Source organism: Epinephelus fuscoguttatus, linkage group LG3, assembly GCF_011397635.1.
Source record: "Epinephelus fuscoguttatus linkage group LG3, E.fuscoguttatus.final_Chr_v1".
In the NCBI taxonomy this organism is placed as follows: domain Eukaryota; kingdom Metazoa; phylum Chordata; class Actinopteri; order Perciformes; family Serranidae; genus Epinephelus; species Epinephelus fuscoguttatus.
The window spans coordinates 1172365-1195842 of record NC_064754.1 but is presented as its reverse complement, the minus strand read 5'-3'; the positions used below and the strand labels follow the sequence as shown (position 1 = coordinate 1195842).

The window sequence follows — 23478 nt, the reverse complement described above, 5'->3', positions numbered from 1 at the left end:
GTTCATGAAATTAGATGGACACAAGGTCACAGTGACCTTTCACCACCTAATTCTTCTTCTAAGTGAACGTTTGTGCCAAATTTGAAGAAATTCCCTCAAGGTGTTCTTGAGATGTCGCGTTTACGAGAAGGAAAAGTCCAAGTCAAGTTGCAACTCTTTTAGGATTCAAGTCGAGACTCACATCATCAAATTTGTGACTTGTGTTTGACTCGAGTCCAAGTCATATGAATCGAATCCATACCTGTGCTGCTAACATTTAACTTCCTTGGCAGTGAACAAAGCTCCTGTCGGTCAGAAGAATAAAGACTTGATTTAAACAGAGTGAATATCACACATGTGAGAACTGGTTCATTAAAGTGAACACGTACAAAGAGACAAACTGCCTGTCGTGTAAATCAAAGTTACTACGTTAGTTATTTTTAATAATAACAATGTTTTAAATAACAGTGAAAACGATGGTGCGGAGACCTATTTCTCCTACTTTTAGACCTGTGGGTGATGACTGGAGGAAATTGACTCTTCAAAAAGTCTCCAAAAACCGTAGTTTTATTCCAGCCATGAAGTGGTTACATACATTTTCTTTGGGAGCCTTAGTTCAATAAAAATAGCAGACATAAATCAACTTAATCAATAAATCATAAGGGGAGAGGAGCCAGCAACAGCATGGTCAAAAGCTGTCTGCTCCTGCTCTCCTGGTACTCCTCCTATTTATAGGTCAGACCTGTGAGACGGCACATACTCATACAAACATATACACAACATTATTATTAAGTGCCAAGTGAATAGAAAATTAGGAAAAGGCTCCTGAAATGTGACGACGTGTTGTGTGTCTCTGGAAGTGATGAACCTGCAGAGAATGATCAGCTGAATCTGCAGCTCCTCATTGTTCATCTGTCCGGCCACAATCGTCTTCTCAGCTGGCAGCTGGTCTCTGATACCCTCTGACTTCTGATTGAAAAGTTTTCAGTATTGATTCCTGAGAGAGGAGAATCAGGATGCATGTAAGGTGACTTTCACACCTGTAGCTCAGCTCATTTGGTCTGGACCGAAGGAAGAAAATGATCCAGTGTCTTTTATCTGGTCCGGTTCACTTCATCACACTGACAGTGTCTCTAGTCTGTTAGATTTGTTCTTCTGTAAATCAGTCAGCAGCTTCAGACCTCTTTCTCCTGGATGACTCCAGCCCAGCTCGAGAACTCTGAGGTGTGAAGGGTTCGACTTCAGAGCCGAGGCCAGATACTCACAGCTGCTCTCTGTGCAATGTGACAACCTGAGAGAGAAAAACATTGTTTTATTACCACAGTAACAAAGAACACTGTCAGGTGTCTGTTCAAATCAAACATGTCGACACTGATTATAATTTAGGTCTGTTCTTTTAGTTTCTTTAGTATGTGTCTCACTGAAATGTTCTTCCTCTACTTCTTTGGATGAAGCCGTACAGTAGAATCAAAGTTTGTGTCTGATTAACACTGAAGTGAAAATTAGAATAAAGATGAATTACATTTATTAATTTACACAGCTGGTGTCCAGAGAAGGAAGAATGACAGGAAACTGTCTGAGAAGTCTCACCTCAGTGTCTTCAGTCTACACTGGGGTTTCCTCAGCCAATCAGAAAGCAGCTCCGCCCCCTGGTCCATCAGGTGGTTGCCCCTCAGGTCGAGCTCTTTGAGATCAGAGGAGCTGCTGAAGGCAGAGGTCAAAGGCCGACAGCGTTCTGCTGATAACCTGCAGCAGCTCAGACTGGAAGGAGACATTTAAACACAGATTTCAGATCAGTTTGTTTTGTTTTGGAACTTTTTGTGTATCAATAAAAATAAAATGTAATAAATGGTTTATAAGACACTGTAATGTATTTGTCAGCAGACTCAGTGTTTATTAATGTATTAGTTAACTCTTACTTCTCCTGTGAAGGCCAACAGGAGGCTGCTGTATAAACAGAGAATGAAACACAGCTGCAATAATAGAAAATATGTCTTTGTGACAGGGTCGTTGTTAAGGGGCTTGTTCTGCGTGTGTTTTAATCCTTTGTTGCACATTTTTCTATCTTTCTGTTTGTTCTTAGTGTTTTTATGACGACTTTTATCATTTGAGTGTTTTTACTTGGATTGATTTTTTCTTCAATGTTTTTATTGCTTTTCCAAAGTCCAAATGTTTCACAGACAAATAGTGCAACACATGTTTACACTTACATAAACATAAACCAACACAACTTTTTATTTTATTTAGCCTTTATTTATCCAGGAAATATCCCATTGAGATACAAGATCTCTTCTTCCAGGGAGTCCTGGACAAGACAGCACACATAAGTTTCATACATAAAACAATAAAACATACATATACGATGAAAACATGAAATATAAAAAATCAACAGTAAAGGGCAATCTTAAGTGAACATTAATTAAAACAACTGGTTTCCTGAAGGGCTGATTTTAAAATACCTTTAAACACATTTACAGTCAGGAGGGACTGTAGGTTAATTTTATCTTGCAACTCATTCCATAATGAGGGGGCATAGAAAGAAAATGAGGTTTTACCAAGATCCGACTGCATCCAGGGAACATTTAAAAGCATCCCGTTTGCTGCTCGTCTAGTGCTGTAGGTGTTCGTATAAAACGACAGAAGTCTGGAGATATAAGATGGTAATTTACCTACTAATGTTTTAAAAGTAAAAGTCAACATGTGCGCTTTTCTCCTCTGGTATAGGGAGGGCCATCCTAACGATTCATATAAGGTGCAGTGGTGTGTGCGTGAGCCTGCACTCGTTACAAAACGGATTGCTGCATGATAAACAGAGTCCAGCTTTTTAAGCAGGGAAGATGCTGCATGCATATATATCACATCTCCATAATCCAAAACAGATAACAACAAGCTTTGCACAAGTTTCTTTCTGGCTTCGAATGGGAAACATTTTTTTAGACGCAAGAAAAAACCCAGTTTCGGCCTAAGTTTCTTCAGCAATTTGTCAATATGTACATTAAAAGACATCTTGTCATCAAGCCATATACCTAAATATTTATAAGAAGTAACTCGTTCAAGAAATGTACCGTCCAATGTCGAGATCGTAGGAACAACTACATTGGAACGAGAGCGAGTGAAGGTCATAAATTTGGTCTTCTCTGAATTTAGAACCAATTTTAACTTCAGCAGGGAGTGCCGTAGTGTTTGAAAGGCATCCTGCAGGAACTCTAAGGCTTGGTTTAAAGAAGGTGCCATTGTGTAAATAATCGTGTCATCTGCATATAAGTGAAAATGTGCTGGACTTATTCCATTACCTAAATCATTAATAAAAATTGAAAATAAGATAGGTGCCAAAATAGAACCTTGAGGGACACCTTTGTTTACATTAAGAAGGGCTGAGGTGTAGTTTCTACTGAGACACACTGAGTTCTTTCAGATAGACAGTTTTGAAACCAGTTCAGAGCCCTTTCACTAAGGCCTACGAAGCAAAGTCTCTGCAGTAGTAGTTCATGATCTACAGAGTCAATTGCTTTGGACAGATCAACAAACAATGCTGCACAGTGTTTCTTACTGTCTAGACATCTGATAATATCATCTGTGACTAGCATGGCTGCTGTTGTAGTACTATGGCCTGATCTAAAACCGGACTGAGACTCATTGAGAATATTTCTAACGGTTAAAAACGTCTTCAGTTGCTCATTTATAAGCGATTCAAAAACTTTGGCCATGACCGACAGTCTGGAAATGGGGCGGTAATTATTTAGGTCAGAAGGATCTCCGCCCTTTAACAAAGGGAGGACCAAAGCTGATTTCCATGAGCTGGGTATTTCATTGGAGTAGAGACTGAGATTAAAAATGGAGGCAATAAGCTCTGCAATAACACCTGCAGCAGTTTTAAAGAAAAACGGCTTTATCTTGTCTGGACCTGAAGATTTTTTTGCATCTAGGCTCATGAGTGCTTTCTTAACTTGAGAGGCCAAAATGGGGGCAAAGGTTGATCAGGGTCACAAGGAACAGGGTCAAACCCTCCTCCATACCCCCCAGCTTTACTAGAGTCAAAAATTGAGCCAGCAGAAATAAAATGATTATTAAAGCTGTTTGCAATGTCTATTTTACCCTTGATTTCGGTTTGATTCACCTGTAGAAGATCAGGAAGACTATTTGATGTGATAGAACCAGAGTATGATTGAACTAGTTTCCAAAACTTAGCAGGGTTATTCAAGTTGTCACTTATTGTGTTAAGATAATAATCACATTCAGCATTTTTGATTAATTTAGTGCATTTATATCTATAATGTTCTATAAAGGGTCCAATCTAAGGGAATATTCGATTTCTTTGCTTTTGCCCAAGCGGCATTTCTCTGCTGGATAAGGGTGGAGATAGAATCATTAAACCAAGGGTTATCTTTACCACTTATCCTATATTTTCTAAAAGGGGCGTGCTTGTCACATAAAGCCAGGAAGGTGGATTTGAAATAATCCCATGCTAAAACAACATCTGTCATTTGTGAGACAATGTACAGATCACTATTAAACACATCATGTAAAAAAGCTTGCTCATCGAAGTGCTTGAACTGCCTTTTATAAATAAAACGTGTTTTACCCTTAGGGACTTTACAGTTTCTAACACAGACAACTGCACAATGATCACTGACATCGTTACAGAGAGTTCCAACTGCAGAGAATTTGTGGGGTGCATTCGTTAAAATAACATCTATCAGGGTGGACTTATTCAGGTCTTTTTGATTTAACCGGGTTGATGAATTAACTATCTGCTCCAAACAAAGAGAGTCACAAGTGTCTTTAAAAGAATCTGACAAGTCCGACAGCCAGTTCCAGTTCAGGTCTCCGAGTAAAACCATCTCAGACTTAGTCCAGGTGTGGAGAAGGTCAGAGAGTAGAGATGTGGCTTCGCTTGGGGCTGCGGGCGGCCGATAACATCCGACCACAGTGATATCAGAACCGTTTGGAAGAGATAATTTAATCACAGGGAGTTCAAAGCACTTTGGTTTTGTTATGGACAGGATGCAAGTGCTATTTAAATTGTTTTTTACATAAACTGCGACCCCTCCTCCTTTTCCCGCACGGTCTGTTCTAAAAACATTATATCTTTCTATATTAATCATGTCATTTGCGATTTACTCCTTAAGCCATGTCTCAGTAAGAACGATGATATCAGAGTCAGTCGAGTCAGCCCATATTCTACTAAAATCCATTTTATTGTGTTTGACCATGCTGCGTACATTAAGGTGAAAAAGGCGTAATCCGTTTTTAGTTTTAAATTCCTCTGGCATTTGGAGCTGTATCAAGTCTGGGCCCGGGTTCGGTTGAACATTACCTGACAACAGGAGTAAGAGAAACACAAGCTAACTTCTCCTCGCTGAGCTGGTCAGCCCGCCGTTGCAGGTGCACATCGCATAGGGAGACAGCCCCCCACTTCCCAGGGACCACAGGCAGCGCAACCCCCGCTGTGCATCCAGAGGGAGAAACGACCAGGGAAGGAAGCCCCCCCACCAGCAGTGGAGCCGCCATGACAGCATCCCCGCCGACTCCCGGGAGGTCACAAAGCCCAGAACAGGCAACAGGCCAAGTGCAGGTGCACTCTGCTGGGCCACCTCGGAAGAGATGCCAGCTCCAGGGATCCCCAGTGCCAGGCAGCCAGCCAGGTAGAGCAGCAGGGGAGGTATCCACATGTTGGGCCTCTGAGCTGGATGGCTAGGCCCCAAGCAGCAGCAGTAGGCCTCAGTGCAGGACAGCGAGGAGGACAGCGAGGAGGACAGCGAGGAGGACGACGAGTCCGGCTTGGGCCTGGACAGTGGGAACTTAGGTACCACACAGCCCATCCCCTACCCACCAACTACAACACACCCCCATTTGTCTCATGGGATATTCACTATGTGTTCTAATTGCGTTGGCGAAAGGCTCTCTAGGTAAAATAAACAGAAGTGGAGACAGAGGTGAACCTTGAGGGCAGCCTCTCGTTATACTGAAGGGCTCACACATCATCTCATGTGTTTGCACCTTAGCCAAAGGCTTCAAGTGTAATAATTGAATCCAATCACAAACATTTGGCCCAAAGCCAAAGCGAGCAACAAAGTCAAAAAGATGGAGCCATTCAACCCTATCAAAGGCTTCTCTGCATCCAGTGAGAGCAGAGCTGGATCTTCTTCTCCCTTTGGGCTAGAATATTGAGAACCCGTCTTACATTGTGAAATCCTTGTCTTCCTTTTATGAACCCATTGTGATCTTCCTTCACGATACTGGGAAGCACATTTTCGAGCCTCTTTGCCAGAGTTTTACTGAGAATGTGTGTATCTGTGTTTATTAGACTTACAGGGCGCATATTTTCACATCTATTGTTGGGTTTCCCAGGTTTTGGGAGCAGAATCATTGAGGCTTCTCTCATTGAAGTGGGTCCATATCCATTATTGTAGGATTCTGAGTACATTTGGTACAGAGGGCTTATTAATCTATCTTTGAAATATTTATAGGTGTCTATTGGAAGACCATGCGGCCCCGCTGTTTTCCCTGCCCTCATAATTTGGCCTCCAATAAATGCCTTAAAGGCTTCCCATCTGATTATGGCAGTGGTCTGGGCTGTATTTATTTCAACATATGTGTCTATTTGATTTCCTAGAAAGTGGAGACATTTAAAGTCTTGCATCCATTTTTGGATTGATTTTGAAATCATTGAATCCCAAGATGGCTGTGCCCCAGTTACTGCATGCAACAGTTTTTTCCTACTGCCCCTGAAGTGAACTGGTTTAAAGAGATATTTAATAGGTTTTAATTCTTCTGACAGCTGTCTTTTATTACTGATCTTATGGAATAAATCTTTTAATCTCACTTGTGTTTTTTAACTCTGCTCACTGCTGATTTCATAAGAACCTGTGGAGCCTCACATGGAGTCCTTGGGCTCCTTTAACAACAGGTGGCGCTGTGGGTGCCTTTATTTTTGAACATCTTTCATGTTTAATATTTGAGTTGAATCCAAGCTATTGATTTTTATTGGGCCGGCCACATCTTCACAGGAGAAGTTGTAATGATGACAGAAACTCTACATGAATGAACACTTAGAAATCTGTTCTATGTCAGTCCAACTACATTACAGTGTGTGATGAGTCATTGATTTATTTCATAATAATCTAAACAGAGGACTTTTAGTGTGAAAATGGCCTCAAATACCTGAAAACTGTCTCTGCACACCTGAATGTGTGACAGCATTTGCTTTTTCACTTTTATTTAAATAATGACCACAATACTCACCTCAGTGTCTCCAGTCCACAACGTGGCTCTGCCAAGAACTCACAAAGCTTTGTGACACCACCGTCTCTGAGGTCATTTCCTGTCAGATCCAGGACTCTCAGGTGGGCGGGGTTTGACTTCAGACTGGAACCCAGTGCAGCACAGCCTCTCTCTGTAAACTGACAGCGAGCCAGTCTGTTGGGGAAAAACAGTTTGAACTTCTAGGTGGTAACATGCAGTGGCAGCTCCAGACCCTGACCTCTGACCCAGCAGCTGAGCTGCAGCTGCAGTCTGAGTCTGACTGACACTGAAATGATCTCAGATTAATAATTAGACATATTATTTACACAGCTGGTGTCCAGAGAAGGAAGAATGACAGGAAACTGTCTGAGAAGTCTCACCTCAGTGTCTTCAGTCTACACTGGGGTTTCCTCAGCCAATCAGAAAGCAGCTCCGCCCCCTGGTCCATCAGGTGGTTGTAGCTCAGGTCGAGCTCTTTGAGATCAGAGGAGCTGCTGAGGGCAGAGGTCAAAGACCAACAGCATTCTGCTGATAACCTGCAGGAGTTCAGACTGGAAGGAGACATTTAAACACAGATTTCAGATCAGTTTGTTTTGTGTTGGAACTTTTTGTGAAAGTGTAAAAATGTAAAGTTAATTTAAATAAAACGTAATAAATGATCTATAACACATTATAATGTAGCTGTGAGCAGATTTAGTGATTCTTAATGTATTTGTCATCAACTATAACTCCTCCTGTGGAGACCAAGAGGAGGCTGCTGTATAAACACATCATTAATGACAACACACTAACACACAGTTGTAATAATATTAAATATGTCTTCATATGAGGAGATATAATAATTACAAAAACTCTCATCTTTTATGTTCTAGCTTTTCATCGTACTGTATAATGTACAATGTGTGAATGTTTGAAACTCTAATAGATATGTGAACTACATTAGAATGTGTTATTTATTTCATAATAATCTAAACAGAGGACTTTTAGTGTGAAAATGGCCTCAAATACCTGAAAACTGTCTCTGCACACCTGAATGTGTGACAGCATTTGCTTTTTCACTTTTATTTAAATAATGACCACAATACTCACCTCAGTGTCTCCAGTCCACAACGTGGCTCTGCCAAGAACTCACAAAGCTTTGTGACACCACCGTCTCTGAGGTCATTTCCTGTCAGATCCAGGACTCTCAGGTGGGCGGGGTTTGACTTCAGACTGGAACCCAGTGCAGCACAGCCTCTCTCTGTAAACTGACAGCCAGCCAGTCTGTTGGGGAAAAACAGTTTGAACTTCTAGGTGGTAACATGCAGTGGCAGCTCCAGACCCTGACCTCTGACCGTTTGAAACATATGGGCAGTGTTGAGTGTAGCGTCAGAGTACTCAGATTACGTTTTCATCGTAGCAACTAACATAATGCATTAGTTGTGAAATTTAACTTGTCAGTTATTTTGTTACATTTTGTTAGTTTATTTTGGTCATTTTCAAAATATGGACTCAAATACAACAGAGAAAAAAAAGGAAAGAAAAGAAAACAACAAATAAACTTGAAGTCAATGCTAATATAGCATTACACCAAAACACAAACAAAACGAGACTGAAAAGGTGTAGGCTGAAGCTTAGCTTATTACGCCTACCCTTTTATAATCAGTTTCTGTCAGCTCCTACATAATTGTATATAGAGCAGTAGAGCCAAAAAAGAAAAGATTAAATATACTTTTACACGGACCTATTATCAATTCAAACTCAGACACTTACAAATACACTCATACATTATATTTATACTTGATGAGCAAACGATTCTTCAATATTTTTTTTAAATATTTGGTAAGCACTGCACCCTTGAATTTCCATTTCCAAGGCATTCCACAGATTAACCCCATAAACTGAAACACATCTTTGTTTGACATTCATTCTGTTCTTTGTTTTTGTGAACATGCAGCTTCCTCTCAGGTCATACACACTTTGCCTTTTCTGAAACAACTTCTGGATACAGTGTGGCAGCAGATTATTATATGCTTTGAACATCAACAGTGATATTTTGAAATCTAAAAGTTCATTGAATTTGAGCATGTGACAATGTATAAATAATTTGTTTATTGGTTCCGATAATCAGCTCTATTGATAACTCTGATCGCTCTTTTCTGAAGCAAAAGATTTGGATTAGTGATTGTTTTGTATGATTTACCCCAAATCTCCACACAGTAAGTAATGTATGGTAGTATGAAGGAATGATACAATGTTTGTAATGAATTTGTATTAAGAATCTCTTTTGCTTTATATAAGATTGTGATAGACTTTGATATTTTCTTTTTAATATAATCAATATGCAGTTTCCAACATAATGTATGGTCAATGACAACTCCCAAAAATCTATTCTCGTAAACTCTTTCTATTTCAGTTTTATCGATCATGATTTGAACCTTCTTATTCTCCTATTCCTCACGGACTGCATTTTTTCATCTGCGTAATATTGCGAAAATTAGGCCTATCCTGACCCGAAAAGATGCAGAAAAATTGGTCCACGCTTTTGTTACCTCAAGGCTGGATTATTGTAACTCTCTATTATCAGGTAGCTCTAGTAAGTCCTTAAAAACTCTCCAGCTAATTCAGAATGCAGCAGCACGTGTACTAACAGGAACTAAGAAACGCGATCATATCTCTCCTGTTTTAGCTTCTCTGCACTGGCTCCCTGTAAAATCCAGAATTGAATTTAAAATCCTACTGTTAACTTATAAAGCTCTAAATGGTCAAGCTCCATCATATCTTAGAGAGCTCATAGTGCCATATTATCCCACCAGAACACTGCGCTCTGAGAACGCAGGGTTACTCGTGGTCCCTAAAGTCTCCAAAAGTAGATCAGGAGCCAGAGCCTTTAGCTATCAGGCTCCTCTCCTGTGGAATCATCTTCCTGTTACGGTCCGGGAGGCAGACACCGTCTCCACATTTAAGACTAGACTTAAGACTTTCCTCTTTGATAAAGCTTATAGTTAGGGCTGGCTCAGGCTTGTCCTGTACCAGCCCTTAGTTAAACTGACTTAGGCCTAGTCTGCCGGAGGACCCCTCTATAATACACCGGGCCCCGTCTCTCCTTCTCTCTCTCTCTCTCTCGTATCCTATTACTGCATCTAGCTAACCCGGCCATTCTGGATGTCACTAACTCGGCTTCTTCTCCGGAGCCTTTGTGCTCCACTGTCTCTCAGATTAACTCATATCACAGCGGTGCCTGGACAGCGTGACGTGTGTGGTTGTGCTGCTGCCGTGGTCCCGCCAGATGCCTCCTGCTGCTGCTGCCATCATTAGTCATTAGTCATACTTCTACTGTTATTATACACATATGATTATTGTCACACATGTATACTGCCAGGTATTAATACATACTTTCAACATATTGTACCGCAGTAACCAGAACTATAACTATAATATTATTACTTCCATTAATGTTGTTGTAAGATACTGTCATTACCTGCATATCTCTCTCTCGCTCTCTCTCTCTCTCTCTCTCTCTCTCTCTCTCTCTCTCTCTCCCTGTGTCATATGGATTACTGTTAATTTATCATGTTGATCTGTTCTGTACGACATCTATTGCACGTCTGTCCGTCCTGGAAGAGGGATCCCTCCTCAGTTGCTCTTCCTGAGGTTTCTACCGTTTTTTTTCCCCCGTTAAAGGGGTTTTTTTGGGGAGTTTTTCCTTATCCGCTGTGAGGGTCTTAAGGACAGAGGGATGTCGTATGCTGTAAAGCCCTGTGAGGCAAATTGTGATTTGTGATATTGGGCTTTATAAATAAAATTGATTGATTGATTGATTGATTATTGACTTTACGATTTCCAAAGATTACATATTTGGTTTTATTTACATTCAATGACAATTTATTGACACTGAACCAACATTTCAAAATATTTAATTCCATTTTCCACTGTATCCAGCAGCCGTTCAAGGTTTTTACCAGAACAAAACAAGTTAGTATCGTCTGCAAACAGGACAAAATTTAACAAGCAAATAAGCAGTGTGTTGCTTTAAAAATGTTCCTGTATTTCCATGTTTCTTTTGTTGCCATTAACTGCATGTTTGTTGAAACATGATGTGCTGTAGACGATACAAGCTGCTGTATTGTTTTCACAGAGGCTAACGTAGGCTGTGCCTCTGTGCCTCCGCCCAGCTCACTGTCACTCCTGTTATTAGTCTGCAGAGTCACAGGTTATGGGCCGCGGACTCGGATATGCAACAGTGGTAGAATTATAATAATTAATACGAATAATAATTAGTATAATGTTTGGTATCAAAAGGTACATTAGTGGGACAAAACAATCAACTGATTAGAATTTGATGATCGAAGGTCAAAGGTCACTGTGACCCTACAAAACACATTTTTGGCCATAACTCAAGAGCTCATACGACATTATGACAAAGTTTCACACAAATGTCTGACAGGGTAAAATGACGAAGAGATGACATTTAATTAGGGCTGACGAAAAACGATGGAGTCACGCCGAGCGGACCCGACACAATAGGGTGACGTCTATCTCGTGGGCGGGCCGAGTGTGCTCTTTTTTGGAAATCAAAATATGGTCAGCCTAACACTGAGTTATTTTTGCTTCACATTATTGTTAAACGAAGTTAATTTCCTCACAATAATAAATATACCTCAACTGTAACTCTTGTGTTGAGCTGTCTGGTTTGGAGACCGGGGAGGAAACAGCCTTTCACACTTTTATGTTGCACTGCTACTCCCCTAGACGAGGTGTAACAGTGATGAGTCATTGATTTATTTCATAATAAACTAAACAGAGGACTTTTAGTGTGAAAATGGCCTCAAATACCTGAAAACTGTCTCTGCACACCTGAATGTGTGACAGCATTTGCTTTTTCACTTTTATTTAAATAATGACCACAATACTCACCTCAGTGTCTCCAGTCCACAACGTGGCTCTGCCAAGAACTCACAAAGCTCTGTGACACCACCGTCTCTGAGGTCATTTCCTGTCAGATCCAGGACTCTCAGGTGGGCGGGGTTTGACTTCAGACTGGAACCCAGTGCAGCACAGCCTCTCTCTGTAAACTGACAGCGAGCCAGTCTGTTGGGGAAAAACAGTTTGAACTTCTAGGTGGTAACATGCAGTGGCAGCTCCAGACCCTGACCTCTGACCCAGCAGCTGAGCTGCAGCTGCAGTCTGAGTCTGACTGACACTGAAATGATCTCAGATTAATAATTAGACATATTATTTACACAGCTGGTGTCCAGAGAAGGAAGAATGACAGGAAACTGTCTGAGAAGTCTCACCTCAGTGTCTTCAGTCTACACTGGGGTTTCCTCAGCCAATCAGAAAGCAGCTCCGCCCCCTGGTCCATCAGGTAGTTGTAGCTCAGGTCGAGCTCTTTGAGATCAGAGGAGCTGCTGAGGGCAGAGGTCAAAGACCGACAGTGTTCTGCTGATAACCTGCAGGAGTTCAGACTGGAAGGAGACATTTAAACACAGATTTCGGATCAGTTTGTTTTGTGTTGGAACTTTTTGTGAAAGTGTAAAAATGTAAAGTTAATTGAAATAAAACGTAATAAATGATCTATAACACATTATAATGTAGCTGTGAGCAGATTTAGCGTTTCTTAATGTATTTGTCATCAACTATAACTCCTCCTGTGGAGACCAAGAGGAGGCTGCTGTATAAACACATCATTAATGACAACACACTAACACACAGTTGTAATAATATTAAATATGTCTTCATATGAGGAGATATAATAATTACAAAAACTCTAAACTTTTATGTTCTAGCTTTTCATCGTACTGTATAATGTACAATGTGTGAATGTTTGAAACTCTAATAGATATGTGAACTACATTAGAATGTGTTATTTATTTCATAATAATCTAAACAGAGGACTTTTAGTGTGAAAATGGCCTCAAATACCTGAAAACTGTCTCTGCACACCTGAATGTGTGACAGCATTTGCTTTTTCACTTTTATTTAAATAATGACCACAATACTCACCTCAGTGTCTCCAGTCCACAACGTGGCTCTGCCAAGAACTCACAAAGCTTTGTGACATCACCGTCTCTGAGGTCATTTCCTGTCAGATCCAGGACTCTCAGGTGGGCGGGGTTTGACTTCAGACTGGAACCCAGTGCAGCACAGCCTCTCTCTGTAAACTGACAGCCAGCCAGTCTGTTGGGGAAAAACAGTTTGAACTTCTAGGTGGTAACATGCAGTGGCAGCTCCAGACCCTGACCTCTGACCTTTTTAAACATATGGGCAGTGTTGAGTGTAGCGTCAGAGTACTCAGATTACTTTTTCATCGTAGCAACTAACATAATGCATTAGTTGTGAAATTTAACTTGTCAGTTATTTTGTTACATTTTGTTAGTTTATTTTGGTCATTTTCAAAATATGGACTCAAATACAACAGAGAAAAAAGGAAAGAAAAGAAAACAACAAATAAACTTGAAGTCAATGCTAATATAGCATTACACCAAAACACAAACAAAACGAGACCGAAAAGGTGTAGGCTGAAGCTTAGCTTATTACACCTACCCTTTTATAATCAGTTTCTGTCAGCTCCTACATAATTGTATATAGAGCAGTAGAGCCAAAAAAGAAAAGATTAAATATACTTTTACACGGACCTATTATCAATTCAAACTCAGACACTTACAAATACACTCATACATTATATTTATACTTGATGAGCAAACGATTCTTCAATATTTTTTTTAAATATTTGGTAAGCACTGCACCCTTGAATTTCCATTTCCAAGGCATTCCACAGATTAACCCCATAAACTGAAACACATCTTTGTTTGACATTCATTCTGTTCTTTGTTTTTGTGAACATGCAGCTTCCTCTCAGTTCATACACACTTTGCCTTTTCTGAAACAACTTCTGGATACAGTGTGGCAGCAGATTATTATATGCTTTGAACATCAACAGTGATATTTTGAAATCTAAAAGTTCATTGAATTTGAGCATGTGACAATGTATAAATAATTTGTTTATTGGTTCCGATAATCAGCTCTATTGATAACTCTGATCGCTCTTTTCTGAAGCAAAAGATTTGGATTAGTGATTGTTTTGTATGATTTACCCCAAATCTCCACACAGTAAGTAATGTATGGTAGTATGAAGGAATGATACAATGTTTGTAATGAATTTGTATTAAGAATTTCTTTTGCTTTATATAAGATTGTGATAGACTTTGATATTTTCTTTTTAATATAATCAATATGCAGTTTCCAACATAATGTATGGTCAATGACAACTCCCAAAAATCTATTCTCGTAAACTCTTTCTATTTCAGTTTTATCGATCATGATTTGAACCTTCTTATTGACTTTACGATTTCCAAAGATTACATATTTGGTTTTATTTACATTCAATGACAATTTATTGACACTGAACCAACATTTCAAAATATCTAATTCCATTTTCCACTGTATCCAGCAGCCGTTCAAGGTTTTTACCAGAACAAAACAAGTTAGTATCGTCTGCAAACAGAACAAAATTTAACAAGCAAATAAGCAGTGTGTTGCTTTAAAAATGTTCCTGTATTTCCATGTTTCTTTTGTTGCCATTAACTGCATGTTTGTTGAAACATGATGTGCTGTAGACGATACAAGCTGCTGTATTGTTTTCACAGAGGCTAACGTAGGCTGTGCCTCTGTGCCTCCGCCCAGCTCACTGTCACTCCTGTTATTAGTCTGCAGAGTCACAGGTTATGGGCCGCGGACTCGGATATGCAACAGTGGTAGAATTATAATAATTAATACGAATAATAATTAGTATAATGTTTGGTATCAAAAGGTACATTAGTGGGACAAAACAATCAACTGATTAGAATTTGATGATTGAAGGTCAAAGGTCACTGTGACCTTACAAAGCACATTTTTGGCCATAACTCAAGAGCTCATACGACATTATGACAAAGTTCCACACAAATGTCTGACAGGATAAAATGATGAAGAGTTGATATTTAATAAGGGCTGACGAAAAACGATGGAGTCACACCGAGCGGACCCGACACAACAAGGTGACGTCAACATCACATTTAATGCATTTAACCGTAATCAGTGATTGCTAGCTGAAATTCCTAACGCATAGAAAGAACGTACGTGTATCATGGCTACATGTAATGGCTGAATAATGACAGAAATCAATGAGGTGGCTAACATTACCTGGTTATGTATCACGTGTATTTGCCAAGTTTTGTAATACCCAGTCACAGGAACTTAAAATATGATAATTGCGAGGGCCATATAATAAGTATCAATAAAAGAATTAGGGCTGTAGTCAACCAAAGAAAATCTTGGTCGACTAAAGTCGCACATAATCTTCAACTAATCGATTAGTCGTGGGGAAAAAAAAAATCTGCACGTTATTTTTACTTCTGCGGTGGTGTGTCTGTGTCACTCTGCAGTTACACCTCCAAAACACTAGTCGGCGGTGGAGGACTGTGTTAAGCGCTGTAAATTCAGTTGATTCAAAACACATTGAACACACAGTAAACACACATTGAACGCACATTAAACACACCTTAAACACACATTGAAAGCACATTAAACACACATTAAACGCACATTAAACATGGCTTAATAGAGACAGTTTCAAACACAAATCAGCTTCACTATAACTCGCAGCATTCACAGACAAACACTTGTCTTTATCTGGACACATTTTCCCCACAAATACAACATGCTAACGTTATTAGCACAACCCTATGGCATTTTACATTTTATAAATTAGCCTAGCGACAAGTGGAGATTTCCTCTGCTCATATGAAGCCAGGATAAATCCTGAAGTATAAATCCCTGAAGGATAAATCACACACGATTGGACAGTAAAGCCAGTACAGCAACAGACAGGAGGTCTGCGTCACCGTGACGCTGAGCGTGAGGGTGGGTGAGATCAACGTTTTGAAAACACCCCTATTATCACAGGTAAATAATGGATTAATCCTGGACAGCTGCTGATGTTGCACATTTCTCTTTATGAAAGTAACACGGCGATTATTCGACCAATGAGAATTTGGTCAGGCGAGAGCATAGCGACCAAATAATCGACCAGTCGACCAGGAGACTACAGCCCTAAATTTTTTTATTGTACTCTCAAGTCGCAGAGTCGTACTTTGGACAGCTTTGTGCAGAGGGCTCCACCATGTTCAACTGAGCAAGCAGTTGAGTTCACAGACAGCAGATGCATCATCTGATCTGTCACAGCTGTTTAAAGTGCAGACAAATGTTTTTGCAATTAAAGCAATAAAAATATTGAATTTTCAAAAAAGCAAACTAATGTGTTGCTCATTTCTCTCATTTCTGAGACTTTTTATTGTTTTCTCTTTTACATATGACTTTTGCCCTGAAATGAAGCCAAAGTCATTTAATGAAAACAGGCAGTATTTCTGATCCAATTACTCCATTAATCGCTGAATAATCGATAGAATACTTGATTACTAAAAGAATCGATAGCTGCAGCCCTACATTTAATATGCAAAAGGTCAAAGGTCAGCTTCACTCTGACATCATGATATTTTCTGACCATTGTTCACCTTGAAACTGTGCTGATCTTGTTTTGGCAAAAGATTAGTTTAAATCTTTGAAGACTGTAAATGTGCATGATCACCATGTGATATGAGATATTTAAAGGTAAACTCTCGTCTATGTTTGCTGTGATATGAAGGAAAACAGAATCACTCTCAGTGTAAGTGTCCATCAGTCAGTATTACTTGTCACCTCACACACTAACTGTGCATCTGGATGTTCTCACCTGAGTCTCTGGAGTTTGCAGTTGGGACTCTTTAGACCGTCAGAGAGCAGCGTCACTCCAGAGTCCTGCAGTTCGTTGCTGCTCAGGTCTAACTCCTCCAGACTAGAAGACTTCAGGCTGAGAGCTGATGAAATGCTCTTGCAACATCTGTCAGTGAGGTTACAGCCACTTAACCTGAAGTGAAAAACAAAATGACTGTTAACATTTTACAGACACTCCCCTCTGTCCTTCTACTCTTAAAGCTTCAGAGCTGTTGGGTTTCTTGAGGTCAGATACTCACAAAGCTGTCTTTGATGCTTTGAGCACTGGCAGCAGCCTCCCCAGAGCTTCATCTGATCCGTAGTATTTCTTCAGGTCAAAGACATCCAGGTCTTCACCAGAAGCGAGCAGGTGAAAGGCCAGAGCTGACCAATGTTCAGGTAACAAGTTACCAACATCTCCTGAGTTCTGGTACTTTTGGACTTGCTCTACCAGAGACCGGTCACCCAACTCATTTAAACAGTGGAACAGATTGATGCTCTTGTTGACGTTGGAAAGTTTCTTGATCTTCTTGTGAATGTAGGTGATCGTCTCCTGGTTGCTCTGTGGACGTCTCTCTTTGAATCCAAATTCTTTCTGAAGAAGCTCCTGATTTTTATCCTGTGACAGACCGAGCAGGAAGCGCAGGAACAAGTCCCATTTTCCATGATCGTTGGCCAAAGCTAAATCCACTGCCCTCTTGTGGAGGAGGATGATGGGAAGTTCTCCTATCTTCAACATCTCTGTCACACTTGGCCATCCAGGAAGCAGATTTTCTCTGCTGTTCAAGAAGGTCTCTAATACATACAGCGCTGCCAGAAACTCATGAACAGTTAAATGTATGAAGGAGTAAATCTCTTGTTTGTGAAGACCACATTCTTTTCTTATGATCTGTGTGCAAAGACCTGAATAAACTGCAGCTTGTTCCTGATCAATGTCACAACTCTTCAAGTCCTTGTCACAGAAGTTGATGTTGTCCTTCTGTAGCTGTTCAAATGCCAGCTTTCCTAATTTCATGATCACATCTCTGTTTGTTTCACCTTCCTGATAAACCTTCAGCTTTGTCTGGGTGATCAGGAAGTGTGTGTACATTTCAGTCACAGTCTTGGGCAGCTCACTTTGTTTTGTTTCTGTGAGGAGTTTCTGGAGAGTTGTGGCTGAAATCCTACAGAAGACTGGGATGTGGCACATGATGTACAGACTTCTCAGCGGCTTTGACTGAAGATGATCGAGGATCTTCTGAGCCATAGTCTTGTCACTAACTGTCCTCTGAAAGTACTCCTCCTTCTGCTCATCATCAAAGCCTCGTACCTCCGTCACCCTGTTGATGAACTTGGTAGGAATCTTAGTGGCTGCAGCTGGTCTACTTGTGATCCAGACTGAGGCCTTGTGCAGCAGTTTCCCTGTGATTAAGTTGGTTAGCAGGACGTCTAGTGTTGTGATCTTTGTAACATCGCGCCACACCTTATTCTTGTCAAAGTCCAGAGGTAACTTGCTTTCGTCCAGGCCGTCGAATATGAACAAAACTCTTGAACTGTTGTAGACTGACGTTTCCAAATCCTTCACTTCTTCAAAATAGTTACCTATCAACGTCATAAGACTCCAACGCTTATGTGTTATTAGATTCAATTCTCTGAATGGGATTGGAAATATGAAGTCAATAGTTTGGTTGGCTTTTCCTGTTGCCCAGTCATGAGTGAATTTCTGCACAGCCACAGTTTTTCCAATGCCAGCGATTCCCTTCGTCAGAATTCTCTGTGGAGGGTCTTCTTCGTTTGATAAAGGTTTAAAAATGTCATTGAGCAGGATTTTCTTCTCCTCACTCGAACTCCTTTTACATTCTAATTCAACCACTTCATGTTCACTGTTAACCTCCCCACTGCCTCCCTTTGTGATGTAAAGCTCTGTGTAGATTTTGTTTAAAGGAGTTGATCCATCTTCCTCTTTTCCCTGAGACAGATTCTTTGTTGTATTTTCAAGGAAAGATTTTAGATCATCTTTGCACCTTTGGATGTTTCCTGAGAGAGGAAAAAATCATTGTTATATTATTTTCTCATTCTCAGGTTAGCAGAAACTGCATGTAGTGTATAGCAGCTAGGTTTTCAGACAGACTCAGACAAAACCTAAGAACCACAACTGAACCAGCCCGGGGCCAGAATTACAGTGTTTGGTGGATGGGTCAAACAAAACAGGACTTTCACCTGGGAGACCACAGTCCATGTCCTGTGTGAAACCAAAAGTCAATGTTGTTTTCACGTAACATTACATAATTTATATGTCACACGCGACATGTTTATGTCACACTGACTTAATTCACAACGTGATCTTTTGTCTAAACCTAAGCAGGTAGCTTTGTTATCTAAACCTAACTGTGATCATTTGACAACATGAACCATGTGTTGCAAAGTGTTTCAGCTGTCCGTCACATGAAGATGCTGCCCTATGTGTCACTATGAGACGCAGAGGGGGCATGACAAAGCCTCGCTATTTGACGACCTGAGAATGAGAACAGGTTGCAAGATTCAGGTCAGCCTTCATTCAGAAAGCAAACCATCTCCGCAATGCTTTCATTATTATTTGCTCTATTTTGTTTTAATAACAGAAGGTCAACTTTTTTTTTAAATTTGGTTGTTAAAATCAATTAAACATGTTGAATGTTTGAACATCTTTTAAAAACGGGACAATACCTTTGGTTTTGGGAGAAACAACATCACTGGTGTCTTTCCTGTCGTGTAGCTGGACTGAAACATAAATGTGCAACATCTTTAGAGGAGGCCAAAATATTCAGAAACGTTACATTTTAAGCAAGTACATAATTAAATACAAATAAGGTTTGATTTATGAACTCAGGGGAAACCTTTACCGATTGTGCTGATCGTAATATCCCCTTCTGAATGGATATTGTGTAAGTGTGGTGCGCTGACGACACTTCCATGCTGGGCAGTGAGTGTTGTGTTTCTTGCTTCCATCAGAGTTTGAGCTGATTGAGACGAGACAAAATAATCAGGAACCACAATTCAATTTTAGATTTTAGCAGAGACCTGAAATATCAAGAACAATCAAAATTATTATTGTTACCATTATTATTGATTTGTCTTTCTTAACCTTCATCAGTATTATTACTTTCTACTCACTCTGTATATTTCATATCTCTTAAACCCCTACTCTTTTCCTCCCCCCACTCTCGTTTCCCTCTTTTGAATACAGTTCCTTTATTATGATGATCAGCATTGTTATTATTAGAAGATGTAGTATATTTGCACTATACTGTACCACACACATACATACAACAAACACACATTCCCCTCCAAACTGCACCCACAAACCATTACTACTATCATGTGTATCTACAACTCACATGCATATTATTTTAATTGTTAAGATTTTGTCATTTTCAACAATATTGCTACATTTTCTAGAATTACAGTCATTGTGGTAATTTATTTTTCCTCTTGTTTTGCTTACTTGTTTATTATTGTTGTTTATTTATTTTTTCTTTTCATTAACATACATACACACACATATACACACACACACACAGACATACATACATGAATACTTATAGACATATAGACGTACATGCAATAGGAAGGGGGCAGAAACAATAATGGCAACAATAACGATTATACTACATTTATATGTGCTACTATAATAACACTGTAAACACTGATACCTACAATGCTAATAACATTATAAATTTTAATGTATACATACATATATGTATATATATTGTCATTACAGATTATTTTCCTATGTATTCCACTAAATGGTTCAGAGTTTAAGACCAAAAGGTGACATCACTTCAGTAGGAACAAAGTTCACTTCCTGACTCTACATGTCTGCTGCCAAATTCATTTGTATGTCACTACTTAACAGTGTGAGAAATCAAAACTCAGTGAATAACAATTAAGTCATCAGAGGTTTCCTTTTGCAATTTTTTGTGCCATCTGCTTACTAAGCTTTGTTTAAATATGTAATTTAACCCTTAAAGATGAAGAACAAAAGCTAGTTTTAGCTGCGGGCGGCTGTCATGTTAGAGAATATTGAAGGTTTTGTGCGGGTCATTAGGTGACAAAGCAACACTTTGAGTGACTTATTAATAACTTACAGAGCATTGTGCAATAGTCCACCTTCCACCTTCACTTCCTCTCTGTCTCTCTTTCTCTAGCACTTTTTACACAGATGGCGCTGTAGAGCCGGTATTACCAGTGTTGGAATGTAACTAAGTACATTTACTCAAGTACTGAACTGAAGTACAGATATTAGGTACTTGTACTTTACCTGAATCTGATCTTTTCATGCCACTTTATACATTCCAGAGGAACCTTATTACTTATATCCGTTGGGGAGAAAATTGAAAGGTCGGTTAGCTCCTACATTAGGAAGTGGTTGGGTGCTCCTAGGTGCCTAAGTAGTGTTGCATTGTTTGGAAAAGGGATACTTCAGCTGCCAGTATCTAGTTTAACAGAGGAATTTAAATGTACCAAGGTCAGGACAGAGCTGTTGTTATCTGGGAGTAAGGACGTGGTAGTTAGGAGTGTGGTTCCAAATCCAACCAAGGGGAGGAAGTGGAACCCAAGATCGGCAGTTCAGGAGGCAGAGGCAGCTCTTAGACATGCAGAGATTGTAGGTAATGTTCAGTTTGGCCAGGGAGGCCTGGGGCTTGGCTCAGGCAAACCAGTATGGAGTAAAGCAGTAAGGATAGACCGATACATCGGCTGGCCGATATATTGGGCTGATATTTGAGTTTTTTACTTTTATCGACATACGCCGATACGCACGTGGGTTCGCGGATTTATTTTTCCCTGGCACTTTTTTTCATTTGAAAGTATGTGGTTAAGTTGAACAAAGCTGTTGAATCCTACTGTGTACAGTAGTTGTTGTTTTATTTATGCTTCAGCTTAAATATTTGTTTATTTTATAAAGACATTACTGGAAGATTTAAGAGCCATTTTAAGTCCTGTGTGTGATTTATTACACAAAGGTAGGTGAAAAGACACTCAGAAAAGGCTCAAAAGTTTTCTCACCAACTATTTGAAGATACCCACCTCGCTTTATGTAGAGGGTTTTTTTTAAATAGAGTATTAAAGGGCCTAAAAATAAATTCATCAGGCTACAGTAACAGTCCTACACACACACACACACACACACACACACACACACACACACACACACACACACATACCTGCGGTGAAAACAGTCTGGCAGCATGTTTATGTTTACTGTTGGTCCACACGCATGCTACAAGCTAACATGCTAACACCAAGCGAGCTTGGCCCAACAACAGCCTAGGCCGCATCACGAGCAGTGTAAAATCAAACTAATGTCTAATTTCTGCTTTGTTTTATTGACACACAGCAGCACAGGTACTTACAAAGTGTGTGGGCACCGTAAAAACTCGTGTTTGTGCTGTCAGCTCCTTCCCCTCGGTCCCAGAGTCCCGGTGGACGGAGAGACGTCTACACATTTGAACTAACACAGGTTGTGTTATTTTTCCATGAATGATGTCAAATGACTCTGAAAGTGAAAATGTCCTGAAAGCTTCTTGTTGGCAGCACACAGACTATATAGAGCTATATAGATTTATGACATTTTATATTAAACATCAAATACGTTTTAATTACAACTTCCTGTAGACGTCATTTCACCCAGCGCAGCATTATGAGTTTGGAGAAACACCTTCACAATAATTAGTGTCATCTCTCTTTTAACCAACAACTAAACGATCAAAACAATTAAACTAAGTTGTAATTCTGACACGCTGATGCTGTGACCGCATTGAAAAGAAGGTGAACAGAGGTCTCAGACGATCAGACCGAACATCACCCTGAAGTATCCGCTGACACCCCGGTTGGTGCTCAGAGGGAATAGTTGATGTAAAAACTTTTAATTTTGAACCTTTTCTGAACATCTTTTCACCGGTGACCGTAGTCGTTTTTTAGACGTCTTTTGAACGGTGAAATGTTTGCGAGGTCACCTTAGGCTTAACTAACCGAGTTTTCACTAACTCTGTTTTCTGCAAAGTGCTAACATGCTAACATGCTAACACATTTCCAGGCTTTGGGACTCGCCCCTGTAGATTCAGTAAAGGGAGATAAACCTATAATATGTCAGAGCCCGCTGCTGATAGAAACACAGACAGGTCGTTATCTTACCTCACTGTACTGATGTTGGAGCTGCCCAAAAGTTTTACAGTCCTCACTCGGTCACAAAGATCATGAGACGGACTGAAAGCAGGAAACAGGAAGCTGCTTCATGCTGTAGTTACACAATGAGCTGGTCGCCGTCTCTTTTTATTTCTTCCATAGACTCACATTAAGGAAGTGGACCAGTGCCCTCTCTCTAATGTCACTCTTGGCATTTGTGTTTCCATTGTCAGTTTAGACGTGCCGTGCTGTGCCGTGTTGTGCCAAGTTGGACGCAGATTGAACTTTTCCGGGGTAGGTCGAAGAGCCAGCCTGCCCTCGCTTCTCCCCCCTGTCTGC

The 23478-nt window shown here is 40.1% G+C and overlaps 1 protein-coding gene across 21 annotated transcripts; it reads right to left on the bottom strand.

The window, feature by feature from the left end:
- Positions 1–391: 391 nt before the first annotated feature.
- Positions 392–23478, bottom strand: LOC125886126 (NACHT, LRR and PYD domains-containing protein 12-like). 21 transcript variants are annotated; one of them, XM_049572078.1, is made up of 14 exons: positions 23149–23474; positions 22368–22465; positions 19857–19973; positions 19681–19734; positions 17256–19011; positions 16976–17149; positions 13210–13383; positions 12501–12671; positions 12121–12294; positions 8314–8487; positions 7605–7775; positions 7225–7398; positions 1570–1740; positions 392–1270 (listed from the first exon to the last, which is right to left on the bottom strand). In XM_049572078.1, the coding sequence occupies exons 3-14, from the start codon at positions 19960–19962 to the stop codon at positions 1096–1098; spliced, it is 3474 nt and encodes a 1157-aa protein (XP_049428035.1). In that variant the 5' UTR covers positions 19963–19973; positions 22368–22465; positions 23149–23474; the 3' UTR covers positions 392–1095. The 21 variants fall into 21 exon arrangements, with proteins under 21 accessions (XP_049428035.1, XP_049428037.1, XP_049428034.1 ...); XM_049572080.1 differs by having other exon boundaries at positions 23308–23474; XM_049572077.1 differs by lacking the exon at positions 22368–22465 and having other exon boundaries at positions 23149–23478.